The following is a 12,998-nucleotide window of genomic DNA, read 5'->3' as shown; positions in this document are numbered from 1 at the left end:
CTTTGCCCTGTCTCTAGGGACTGGCCTGCAGTAATGCTGCCTCTCACCGTGCCCTGCTCAGAAGGCAGCTACAAGAGCTGCTTGCATGCCTCTCCTTTAACACCTAGCTGTGATGACAGCCTCTGAGCTGCATGTAGGTGCTATACATGCTTTCAGCTTCGCCATCTCGTGCAGTGAGCTTGGCTGGTTTGCAAGCTAAGCAGGCGTGCTCTGGGCTAGACCTCTGGAGGATGAGCCAGAGGTGCAGCATGGAAACGTGTGGGTGACTCGGGAGGAGGAGTGCTCCCCTCTGGATTGGTGCTAACCCCAGTGCATCAGCATGGTGCTAGGGAGCGCTGTGCTGCACTCTGCATGTTCCCTGCATCCAACCCTGCATCAGGTTTGGAAACTCTAGTGGACTTTGAACCGTCACTCAGGGCAGCGTTTCTCAACTAACTACGGCCACAGTGGCACCCAGTGAGTTCCCCACCTTCCCAGGGACGGTGGGGCTCAGGCTTTGGGCTTCAGCCTTGGGGTGGTGAGGTGGAAGGCTCTGGCAGCAGGGCTCCAGGCTCTGGCAGTGGGGCTTCAGGCTCTACCCCGCTGCTGCCTCCCCTGACCCCCCATCCAGGGCTTAATTTGTCCCCAGGCTTGCCAGGGCCGAGTAAGTCTGCTGTGAAAAGTGATACTTGTATGTTTGTTAATATCACTTTTCACAACGGTCTTACTAGCTAGCAATAAATGACAATGACTTGGCCGTGTATGTGTGCATATTTATTTGTTTTTCCTAAAATTAATGAAGTATTTTAGGAAAAAGTGTGAAAGCGGCCACCAGCAAGAGTTGGTGGCCACACTCTGAGGCCACCAAAAAATTTGTCCTGAGAACCCCTGATTAGGGTAACTGGGATGATCTGTGGGGTGATGTGATAGTCTCCTTCCGTTGACCCCTCAGTCGCACCTACGGCAAAGGCTTGCGCCCCCTCATTGGGGCCCCCGATTCCTGTTCCCTTTCTTGGTGTCACTGTAACGAGTCAATGGCACCATTTCTTCACAGCAGCCAAATATAAAGCAGAAGTTTGTGGCGTTACTGAAGAGGTTCAAGGTGTCGGACGAGGTAGGTGCAGCCCTTCCGTCTTGTTGCAAATGCCTTTGCTATTTCAGTGGTCTCTTGTTGGTAGTTGGAGTGCTGGATGGGCTGTGATCCAGATCAGGTGAAATGCATCCCTCATCGCTGCTCCTCCCGCCTCCAAATGAATGGCAGTGTGAGCTCAGAGCTCAAGTCCTTCAATGAATTCGTCTCGTTTTTGTTGTTGGAAGGGAGGGGAGTGGGGTCTAGTGGCTAGAGCAGGACTGGGAGCCAGGACTTCTGGGTTCTGTCCTAGCTCCTCCACTGAGTCATTCATGGCAAATCACATCACCTCTGTGCCAGGTTCTCAATCCCCTGCTCTAATCACCAGACCACCTCCCTCCAGGTGCCCACCTCTCCCTCCCTCACTCCCCTTCTGGCAGACTGACCTCTGTTACCAGTTACCCCCAGCTCCAGCCACTGGACCCCATTTGTCTTAGAGCTTGGATAGAACCCTGGAGTCCTGAATTCTAGCCCCTGTATTCTGACCACTAGACCCCACTCCCCTCCACCCTTCTAACAACCAAAGGATCAGGAGGTGAATGAGACTAAGTAGGGGCTCCACCTGCTTCATGGGCTAAAGCAGCCATGAGCTGGGTGTTAGACATGCCTGCGAGAGAGAGTGTAGTCTGTCATCTGCCTCGGAGGTTTCTTGTAACTTTCCCTGAACCTCCGGTGATAGCCGCTCTCTGACACGAGATCCGGGACTGGCCGGGGCATTGCTCTGTGGGTGACTCTCCATGTTCTCTGGGAGATGTCAGACTGACAGATGATTGGTGGGGTGTTAGACCCTTGACATGCCATTGGCTGGAGAGGGAGAGCCAAGAGCAGGAGGAGGTCCTTGAGGCTTCTTCCAGCACTCGCTCCCGTGGGCTTCCACAAAATACGCAGTCTCTGCTCTGGGTTGCCTGGCCCCCCGTCTAGCCTGGAGTCTCCTGCCCACAGGTTGGCTTTGGCCTGGAGCACGTCTCCAGGGAGCAGATCCGAGAGGTGGAGGAGGACCTGGACGAGCTGTACGACAGCCTGGAGATGTACAACCCCAGCGACAGTGGCCCAGAGATGGAGGAGACGGAGAGCATCCTCAGCACGCCCAAGCCCAAGCTCAAGTGAGTGCTGGAGGTGGGGCAGCACGGTGAGCAACAGCTGCAACAGGGAGCGTGCCTGGGCTGGTGGGAGCCATGGGACACAGCAGCTGCTCCCAGCTCTGCCACTGCCTTGCTGGGTGAACTCGGGCAAGTCGCTTCCCTTCTCAGTGCCTCAGTTTCCCCTCCCACCTTCTCTCTGTCTCGTCTGTTTAGACTGAGAGCTCCTCAGGGCCATGCATCTTGCACAGCAGGGTCCTGATCTTGGCTGGGGCCTCCACGCACTCTTGTAATACTACTAATAGTGTGGGCTGTGGGACTAAGAGTCAGGGCTCTGGGAGTCTCTTCCCATAGGACACTGACACAGCAAGTATCTACAGTGCTCCGTGACTGTCTGTGAAACACTGTTGTTATTTACACTGTAGTAGCTCCCTGAGGGCCCAGGTCCATTGTGCTGGGTGCTGTATGAACCTGTAACACAGATGCACTCCCAGCCCTACAGAGCTCACAATCCAGCCATGAGACTAGACAACAAGGGGAAGGGAGCACAAGGTGACCCTGAGATGGTTGAAGATGATTGTAATTCTCCGTGAGAGACAGTGTAAGTCTCTACAGTGCTTTAGGAAACAGCTGCACTGAAGTGCAACTAATTCTGGGGTGGAGCACAGCAGCCGCTGTGTCAGTGACGTAAGGGTGCATGTTGGCTACGGACACTAGAGGGGGAAAAGGGCCCAGCATCTCGACTGCACATTCAGAGCCCCCCATCCAACAAGCCTCGTGGAAACTATCCAAATGGGCTGAAGACCTGGGATCTCCATTAGTGCTTCCAGCCAGTCTGGAATCAGAGCGCTGATGCTCTAGGTCTCTTTCCCTGCAGCTGAGACTGGTGTCACACGCCGTCCCCTGGGAATTGAGGATTAATTAGGATTTGTGCAGCCCTTGGAGATGCCTGGATGAGAGGAGTGATCTGTTCAGCTAGGTTGTTTCTCGCCCTGTTTTGCTCATGCATGCCAGCCACTGCTGCTGCAGACCCTTCTCCTGTGGGTGTCCCCCCCTCGACACCCCAGTCAGAGCCCCGTACCACATCTGCCCTCGCGAGCTCCTGGGCACTCTGAGAGACAGCCTGAGCAGAGCAGAGCATCTGACGTGCAGGATTCCTGCCGTCTGCCTAGAGTGATGGTGCTTCAGTCACGGTGCTTCACAGACCCCAGTAAGGAGCTCATTCCTTTGCTCTCACCATTAGACCCACCTCCCCTCCCAGACCTGGGAACAGAGCCCAGGAGTCCTGGCTCCCAGCACATCAGCTCTAACCACTAGACTCCACTCCCCTCCCCTTCCAGAGCTGGGATAGAACCCAGGAATCCTCATTGCCAGCTGCGCCCTGATCTAACCCACTGGACCCCAATCACTTCCCGTAGTTGGGAAGAGAATCCAGGAGTCCTGACTCCCAGCCCTGTGCCTTACCCACATGGCGGTCTGTGGGGAGTGCAGTTCCATCGCAGGGGGATGGGGGCCCTTCTCCAGCATTGCCAAATGGGCTGGGAGTCACAGGTTGGTCAGCGGCTGTGGAAAACTGGCTCCTTAGATCGCGGGCCATATTCTGTGTGAGTCACAGCCAAGGCCAACGTCGCACATGCCTAATCAGGCACCGATAGCAATCTGAGCCCCCCTCCACACACACTCCCCTTCCCAAAGCAAGTGTGGGCTGCCAGTCTAGCTCTACCAATAACACCCCTCCCCCCAGCCCCCCCGCTCTTCCCCCCTCCCCCCCCCCCAAGCCCGTGGTCTCCCCCCCCCCCCCCCCCCGACTCTGGTGCTTGCTGTCCCCGCACTGCCCAGCTCTCAGCATCGCTGCAGCTCCTCATGTCCCTCGCTTCCCCTGGCCCTCGCTGCTCTGATCCAGCCCGGGCACAGCACCGCTGCTCTCCTAAAAGCCAGCCTTGTTCTGATTGGACCGAACTGCGTCCCTGACGCCACGTGGCTCCCTAGGGCTGCCGCGAGCCAGAGCTTGACATGGACTTGCTGGGTAGGGTTCAAACACCGGAGCAGGAGCACTGAGCTGTAGCTGACTGTGCAGAAGCTTTTGGCCACACAGTGGCTACAACAGGGGATGAGGTGCTGGGACTCCTGCTTCTGTCCTGCCCCAGTCTTGCCACCCGAGGGCCGTGGCAGCTGCGCCCGTCCCCTCTCTGTAGCTCAGCTCCCCCGCCTCCTGGGGAAGGCGTGTGAGACGGATGGCTGTGTACGTTTCTCCCGGGGACCAGTGTGACTGAAGCTGTGAATGGAAGTCAGGGCACCAGGCCGCCTGGATGTAAGAGAAGGCCTTGTTGCGATTTAGCTGTAACCCATTCCCAGGGGCTTGTCTATACCCAGACGTCGCACTGGGTTGTGGGAAATCGCTGCAGCTTTTGCGTGTGGACTCATATCAGTTTCACACTGGTGCGATGGGGTTAGTGCTCCCAGTAAATGGACCGATGCGAGTCGAACAGAGAGAAGCCAGGCTTAGCCCAAACCAGCCTTGCAGGCTTCTGTGCTGACTGGACTCCTGCAGGGTGAAATCAGCTGTCATTACGGTGCTGCAGCTGTGTGGGTGACCCGGGACTCAGGCTTACCTGGCATAGGCCCCTCTGGTACCAGAGCGAGGCTGATCGGCGCACACACTCGCATGGTGTCAGGGAGATCAGTGCAAATCCCCATGCGGGCACTCTCTGATCTCAGTTTGAATTAACCCTGTTCCCAGTCGACTTGAGCTGCAGCAGCCACAGGGCCTTTGGCACCAGACTAGCTGGAGCGGTTTCAGTTCGGTCTGTAAGTGACGCTGTCTCAGCTTTCACATGCAGACGAGGCCTGCTGTGTGTCTGCCCAGCCCCCAACCTTCCCTGCTTGGAGCTAGGAGGGGGCCCGGCAGCCCTGCAGCATTTCCAGGAGTGGGAGCAGGGCCGTAGCAACAAAGAATGTGGCCCCCTCCGAACGTGGCCCCCTCCGAACATATGTCCGGGCGGGGCCCCTTACAATGCAGAAACTGGAATGCGGTATTTATTTTGCCACTTTTAGGGGCCCCCTTCCTTGCGGGGCCCCCTCCGGTTGGAGGGTACGGAGGGCGCTCGCTACGCCTCTGGGTGGGAGAGGCCACTGGAGAGAGGTACTTGTGGGAAAGGTGAGCCTGTCGCTCCAAACCAGGCTGGGGCGTTCGATGCTCCGTAGCTGAGACAGTGCCAGAGAACCTGGAAGGGACGGGGAGCCCTGCGCTAGCGCCCATTGCTGTGCTCTCCTGTGCCAGTTTGGAGGGCCTCTTGCAGAGCAGTGCAAACCGTGGGAGGAAACGGGGGCTTCAAATATCAGCCAAAGTTTCTACCGTGCAGGCCGGCCCGTAGGCACTGAAATACGCTGGGGATTCGCACAGGCCATCCATGAGGCTTGAATCCCTCTGACCCTCTCCTCACCCCGGGCCAGGGTCTGCAGCAGCACTTTGTTCCCTGACCCGCTGCATCTCTCCCTGCCAGGCCTTTCTTCGAGGGAATGTCTCAGTCCAGCTCCCAGACAGAAATTGGAAGCCTTAACAGCAAGGGGAGCCTGGGCAAAGATGCCACCAGCCCGGTGAGTAATCGCAGAGGAAGGGAGTGGGTCCCGTGTTCCAGCGGGGGGTGCTGGACATAGGCCCAGGTGATTCGGAGCTGGTGATTCGCAGCTGGTACGTGACCTCGACTTCCAATGCATGTGAATGCAGTCGCAGGATCTGTGCTCTCTGCTGGAGCCAGGTGGCTGCGAGAGTGCTGGGCGCGGGCAGGTGACCGCTCCTCCCTGAGCAGTGCTGAACTGCTGTGTTCCGCTCGGCCTGGGGACTGGCTCAGTGGCCGAGGCAGAGCAGTGCGGCCTGTCAGTGCAAGGGGCAGCTGCCTGTGCCTTGTAGTCACTAAAATCTTAGCCAGCACCTATCCTGGCCCCTTGGAATTGCCCCCAACCCTCCCTCAGTCCAGGCAGTTCTGGTGCACAGAAGGGCGGTGGGGTCTCCCCTCTGGCACCGCGGTGCTCCCCAGCTCCTAGGCAGAGTTTGCTTCCCTAGAGCCCGGCACATACAAACTGGGTTTTCTAACACTAGTGTTTGTAAAAGGCCAAGCTGCTACTTATCAGCATTGATTATCTGTATTCGCCAACACACAGTACCCTCACTCGTGGCCCAGCACCCCAGTGCGCTAGGTGCTGTGCGAACACTGAGAGCCGCCAGTCCAGTGTCAGCCAGGAGCCGGCCGGTGGACACAGGCAGATGGGCAGTGAAGCCCAAGGAGGCTGTGAGGCGTTCCTGCTCAGCACAATGGCAGTGCTGCCAGGAGATGCCCGGAGTGGGCCTGGCCCTTCATACCCTGCCCAAAGAGCTTCACCGTCTCGATGGAGCACTCAGCCAAGGGGGCAGGACTCCAGGGGATGAGCTGGGAAGCACTGTTGGGATCCCGGCTGGGCCAGTGGCTCTGAGCAGCAGCCCCTGGGGTGGCTGAGGGGGGGGCGAGCGCAGCTGCCCCAGACCTGTAACTCCCCAATCCTTCTGCCCTTGGCTGTTTTTTCAGATGGACGCAGCCGTCGGGGACAAGTTGAAACCTTCGCGGAGTAAAAACCTGGACGACAGCCTCAGCGAAATAGACACCCTGGTAACATGCCCCAGCCGCGCTGCCCCACTCTCCCTTCAGTGCTCCGCCTGGCTTAGGAGCTGGAGCCAGGGGAACGTGGCACGTACAGGCCTCTCCCTTTTGGGGGCGCTCACATGCCCAAGGTAACACCCTGCGCTGGTGCCTGTTTGCCCCTCGAGGCAGCATGGCCTAGTGTGTAGAGTGCCGCAAAGCTGAGCTCAGGATGGGGGGACACAGCCCCTCTGACAGTGGAGCCCAACTTGTCTCAAGTTGGCACCTACAGTCAGTGGCTGCTTGGAACGACATAGTCAGTGGCTTTTGGCTGCGAATTGTCGCCCATTAGGGCCCCAGCTGTTGATCGCCAGAATGAGCTCTGGAGCCTCCTCGTTCCCTCCCCGTGTCCGTAGGAAGCAAGCGAACAGGACACGTTCGGAGACTCCAGCACCATGTTAATCATCCCCGAAAAAGTCAAGACACCCATGAAGAGCAGCAAGGGGGAGCTTCAGAGCATGGCATCACCCAGGTAAGCTGCCTGCTTTGAAACCAGGGTTGGGAGACATGGCAGCAGGTGACTGCCTCTAGGGGGCACTGGTTCTAGGCCAGCCCAGGGCAGGGGGCTTGGCTGGCTCAGGGGGCAGAGAATAGGACATTTCCCTTTCCCCTTTAGAGAGTTGGCTCCTAGCCAGGCTGATAGCTACCAACCACTGCTCCCCTTCCATGACCTGTCTTGATGTAGCTCTTAATAGACAGGTTCCACCTCCTTGTCCATTCCCAGGCGGGCCCCTTTCCCCAGCACTCTGCAGGGTTGGGGTTCAGATCCTGCTCGTCACCCAGGGAGGAGGCTCCTTGATCTCACAGCTGGTGGAACTCGCTTTCTCTTATAGAACTCGTTTATTGAATTCTCCCTGAGCACAGGCTCTCTGTGGGCTTTACTCGAACTGTCACTCCAGCCCCAGAACCCCGGGGGCACCTATCCCTCGCTTGTCACAGGTCACTGATGTCGCACACTGGCAGGCTGGGGGGCGAGATCACCAGGATCAGTGGGGTTTGCCCCCCAGAGGTAACCCCTGCCTTGTGCTCTCCAATGAGTTGGCCCTGAACTGGAGAGGTTTACAGCAAACTGCTGGTTACAGCCCTGCTGAGATTCCCTGCCAGAACAACCTGGTGTGTTGCACCTGAACTGCCTGAGACCCTCCCAGAGAGAAAGGGGATGTTGCAGGAGTCAGGAGGCCTGGGTTGCAACTCTGGCTCTGCCCTTGGAATGTGTGGTTCTCACTATGTCGCCTCAGTTTCCCCATATCAGGTGTTGGGCGCTCAGAGGACTGCGTGGCATTTTGCATCCAGTTCCCAGCATTAGGCATCTTCCCCTGGCCAGTTTTCTGGTCTGGTCTGTTATTGCCCGTTCCATCCCAGGCCAGGGAGGGTGGTGATGCTTCGTGGCTCTGAGCCCCCAGCACTGGATGGTCTGTGGGCAATCTCATCGTGGCTGGATTTGAACCTTTGACTGCGTGGTGTGGGGCCCCCATCCCCCGTGGGTACTAGGCTTCTCCCACTGTGAAGGCAGTGGGGCCGTAGTGGAGCTGCACTGAGTGAAGGATTGGATCCACATACCTAGTGTGTTCAAAGGCCTTTCTGTTCCCAGTGGAAAACTGCCCCATCTGCCTCCTGCTTTGCCAAAAGTGCATCTTCAGTGTGTGACGCAGGCTCGCCATGCCGGCCCCGCTCCCAGATGCTATGGGGGGGTGGGAAGCGCTTAGCCATCAATATCCCGCCCCCTAGTCTCCCTGATAGTGCTGAAGCTGCTGCTTGCACTCTGACGCTGAGCAGCGCCTTCTTGGAGCAAAGCACCAGGCTGCTTTGTCCTGGAGTTAACGCCTTTGCTTAATTGCTGTCAGGTGGCAGCAGAGGGGGCTGTGTCCTCGGGCTCCTGGGAGCGCTGCTGCTAGGCTTACAAGCAAAAAGCTCTGGTTTCCTGCCTGCCAGCACTGCGAGCCCCCGGCTCTCGCACCTCCAGCAGGGGAGAGTCTGAACTTCTGGGGGCGGGGAGGGCATGAGCTGGATAACATTCCACCTCTCCTCCCCCGGAGCTGGGCTGGCTCTCGGGCACTAACGGAGCTCTAAATCAGCTGGCTGGGCTGGCCCCTGGTGGGGAGCTCAGACTGTACGATCAGAACGAGCCCTTCTGGCCTTTACACGTCTGAATCTAGGAGCAAGGACTAAAACTGTATTCTAGTCCGTGAAGGAAGAGCTGGGCCTCCAGTACCCAAGCTGGCCTGTGCAGTAAGGTGGGGCCATCTGAGCCAAGGTCACGTTTCAGGGGAGTGGCACACTCTAATGGGGGAACTGGCAAATATCCCTTAGCAATGCAGTGGCAGGGTCTAATGGTTAGAGCAGGGGACTGGGGATCTGCACTCCCAGGTTGTGTCCCAGCTCTGGGAGGGGAGTGGGGTCTACTGGGTCAGAGCCGGGGGGCTGGGAGCCAGGACTCCTGGGTTCTATCCCCAGCTCTGTGGGGGGGAGTGTAAGCTGGTGTGCATGCCAACCTCATCCCACAGGGGTCTGGGCTGGAGAGCATGCCCGTCTTGCCCTACTGAGGGAGGGGGGTGTGGGCAGGAGCGTGGAGTTTTGTGCTCTAAACTGGCCATGTTCTGGGTCCCCCGCCCCCCATGTTGCTTTGTTGTCTTGGTTTGTAAGCTCATATGTCCAAGGCTTGCACAGCATGGTTCTCACCCCTTCAGGGTCTCGGTGCTCCAGGAGAGATGCCAAACCTGTCAGCCATTGGCGGGCTCTGCATTCCTGTGGGGATCGAGCCCCAGCACCTAGCACAGCCCCCTCTGCTGCTCTGGGATTGCTGGAGGAATCTGGATCGTGGCAGAGAGCCCTCTGAACCCTTGGCAAAGGGTGGGCACCTTCCTGGCTAGGAGCCCGCCTTGGATCTGCTGGTAGAGGAGGGGGGACAGCCCGCCCCTGGGGTTCCCTCTCAGCCTGTGCTGTCTACAGACTGTACGTGGGCTCGCTCTGTGTCTGACCAGCCCACCCAGTCCTGGTTGTACCCAGCAGTGTTGCTCAGCTCCCACTCTTGACAATGTGCCAGGAAACCCGTCACCTGGCCATGCCATTCTGTTCCCTTGCCAGCGGACAAGCGTTGTCCTGGTGCAAACGCTCACAGGAGCCCCAGGGCGTGGCTCAGACCTGAGCCGGGCCTGTGTGTGTATCTGCAATGAGAGACCCTGGTGCATGGGGGAAGGACCCTGCTCTCCCAGTTGGATGCTGTGCCATGCCAGGGAACCAGGCCAACAGCACTGTCCTTTGTCTGCTGCAGCAAAATGGAAGGTGCAGCGCACACGCCCCGGCAGAAGAGAAGCACCCCGCTGAAGGAGAGACAGCTCTCCAAGCCCCTGAGCGAACGGACCAACAGCTCGGACAGCGAGAGGTCCCCGGACCTGGGCCATAGCACACAGGTGATGTGAATGCAACCCCAGGCACTGCTCCATGGAGGGGTGATCCCAGCCTGCGCCACCTACTGCTGGGAGCTCATCACAGATCTAGTCAAACACGGTCGGTTGCCTGGGAGTCCTGTACGGAGAGCCAGGGGCTGCAATGAGCGACATCAATGGGGAGCTTCTCTCTAACTGTACTGAAGCAATGGCATTGGGGGTGCAGTGCTGCGGGGGGTGGAGGGGATGCTCAGTACGGGGTGCTCTCCCTTCGGTCGGTGCTGGTTCCAGTGCAGCACTAGGGGGCGCAGTGCTGCGGGGGGGGTGTGCTCAGTAGGGGGTGTGTGTGCTCAGTAGGGGGCACTCTCCCTTGGGTCAGTCCTGGCTCCAGTGCCCCAGCGCAGCACTAGGGGACGCTTTGTGCTGTAGCTTTCCATCTTCCAGATGATCTGTACCGTTGTGTCCTGCCAGCACAGATCCCAGGCACTGTGTATAACAGAGCTGGCTCCCATGTCTTGGCCACATTCTAGTTGAGCTAATGGATCTCCCTCCCTGAACTCCCCCTGCAGGAGTCGCCTTCCCTCCTCTCCCTGCCAACGCAGCTGTGCTGGGGGGCGGCAGGGGCCTCGTGGCAGGTGGCTGGATATGCAGAGCTGAAGGAAAGGCCGAGGGCCGGGCTCCTGGTAACAGCAGCTCACCAGGGGAACCTCCAGGGTTCTGGCCCAGCCCAGTGTGTGTCACCTGTGCCCTGCCAAGGCTTAGCCCTCCCCTCACCCTCCCTCCCCAACAGATTCCTCGCAAGATTGTCTATGACCAGCTGAACCAGATCCTGGTGTCGGACACGGCCCTCCCCGAGAACATCATCCTGGTGAATGCGGCCGATTGGCAAGGCCAGGTAGGGAGGCCGGCCCTGGGACGGGACCCTGCAGGTGCTGCTGGGCAGGGGTGGCAGTGACCCATGGAGATGAGGCCCCTCTCTTTCCCTGTCTTCCGTTGACGTGCCTCAGCCCTGAGCGAGGGGATGGGGCCTATCTCCCTTCCTGCCAGTCTCTGGGCTCTGCTGCCATCACAGTGCCTGCCTTGTCCAATGCAAACTGAGTGACAGCTCGGGTCACCCGGGCCCTCGGAGCCCTGCTGCCCTGGGAGTGGAACTGGCTGCTCCACAGAGGGGCCGTCGCCTGGAGCCAGCCTCTGTGGGGAGCCGGTGCCGGCAGGGGAGCCTGTTAGGTGGTCCTCCGGTCTGTGCGAGCAGTGGGAGTGCAGGGCATTGCCTGGGCTGAGCTGGGGCAGGGGCTGAATGGGAAATGCCAGGGGGAGGGGCTGGGTTGGCTGCCCCACAGGTGAGCATTAATGCTGCTGCTGTGACTGGGTGGCAGAGTTTGAATCCCATCTGAGCATCCCCCTTGACTTGGCATGGAGTCTCCCCGAGCTGTGGCTATAGGTGGGCTGGAAGCTCTGGCGCGGATGCTGATCTTTCCCAGTCCAGACCAGGGCAAGCGTGTGATCCAACGGCTCTGGGTCTCTGCGTGTCCCTCGCCAGCCCTCCTCACCGCAATACCAAGCACCTCTCGAGGCCCAGTCCTCCTGCCCTGCACAGTCGCCCCCAGAGTACACAGCACCCTCTGAATTGCAGCTGACAGGCCCACTCCTGTTTGCACACTCTGTGGAGAGACCTTGACTCCTCTCCCCTGCCCTCGAGTGGGTCCCTCACTGGCACCTGCTGCGTGGGCATTGTAGGCAGCATGCCTCTGCAAGCCATGAAGGGGAGTCTCCAGCACTGTCGTACTGACCCTTGACTTGTCTTGATCTCACACCTGAGATTGCCAAGCCCCGAGCAAACCAGCCTCTGCTGCCTCACAGCTGCCACTTCCCACTCACTAGGCAGCCACAGCACTCCCGGCCCTTGGCAGTCTGGAATGAACTCACACCCCATGGCCATTACTGCCTGTGCCCCCACAGCCTGCCGGCCCTCGGCAGGAACAGCCAGCTGGCGCGGGGAGGTGCACGCTTACTCACCTCTCCCCAGGGACTCTGGTTGCTAAGCACAGAGGAGGAGTATTGCGTGGCAGGTGTTGTAACCGATCCCTTTGCTCCCATACACACGGGCATGCTGTGCTCACCTTTCCTCCTCTCCTTGCCAGTATGTGGCCGAGCTGCTCCGGGACCAGAAGAAGCCAGTCGTGTGCACATGCTCCACCGTGGAAGTACAGGCCGTCCTGTCCGCTGTACTCACCAGGATCCAGAGATAGTGAGTAAAGGACGGTGGCCCTCCGGTCCCAGCACCAGGGGCAGATGGTTCCCGTCGATATGGGTATGGTGGAGTTGCTCTATTAGCTAACCCTGCCGTGGGTTATAAGTCAGCTCTTGCAAGCTAAGCAGGGTGGGGCCAGGTCAGTGCTTGGAATGGGAGGCCTCCAGGCAAAACCAAGATGTGGCATGAGTGATGTTGGAGGTTCATTAGAGGGCACTCTCCCCTCGGAGTTGATACCAAACCAATGCCCCAGTGTGGTGCTAGGGGGCGCTGTGCTGCAGGGAGTGGGGCAGGAGCTCAATTGGGGGTGCTGTTCCCTCACAGTCAATGCAGGTCCCAACACCCCAGCATGGCACTAGGAGGCGCTGTGCTGCAGGGAGCTGGGTGGGGGACTGAGTAAGGAGTGCTCTCCTCCAGGCTACTCCTGGCGCCCGTAGTTAGGAGTGTGGTAAAGTAGGAGGAAGGGCTGTTGATCCAGTAGGGGGAGCATTTCGTTCGGAT

At 58.9% G+C, this 12,998-nt stretch overlaps 1 protein-coding gene across 1 annotated transcript in view; it reads left to right on the top strand.

Moving 5' to 3' along the window:
- PACS1 (phosphofurin acidic cluster sorting protein 1) overlaps positions 1–12,998 on the top strand; it is a 104,310-nt gene that overhangs the window by 77,319 nt on the left and 13,993 nt on the right. The window contains exons 8-15 of the mRNA XM_029911174.1: positions 1,034–1,093; positions 2,051–2,211; positions 5,691–5,784; positions 6,750–6,830; positions 7,217–7,332; positions 10,132–10,270; positions 11,037–11,141; positions 12,388–12,494. Coding sequence (XP_029767034.1) covers positions 1,034–1,093; positions 2,051–2,211; positions 5,691–5,784; positions 6,750–6,830; positions 7,217–7,332; positions 10,132–10,270; positions 11,037–11,141; positions 12,388–12,494 — 863 coding nt within the window. The remainder of the gene's footprint in view (positions 1–1,033; positions 1,094–2,050; positions 2,212–5,690; positions 5,785–6,749; positions 6,831–7,216; positions 7,333–10,131; positions 10,271–11,036; positions 11,142–12,387; positions 12,495–12,998) is intronic.

Source organism: Terrapene carolina, unplaced genomic scaffold, assembly GCF_002925995.2.
Source record: "Terrapene carolina triunguis isolate 2854851 unplaced genomic scaffold, T_m_triunguis-2.0 Scaffold89, whole genome shotgun sequence".
Classification (NCBI taxonomy): domain Eukaryota; kingdom Metazoa; phylum Chordata; order Testudines; family Emydidae; genus Terrapene; species Terrapene triunguis.
This window is presented reverse-complemented; position numbering and strand designations above follow the sequence as displayed.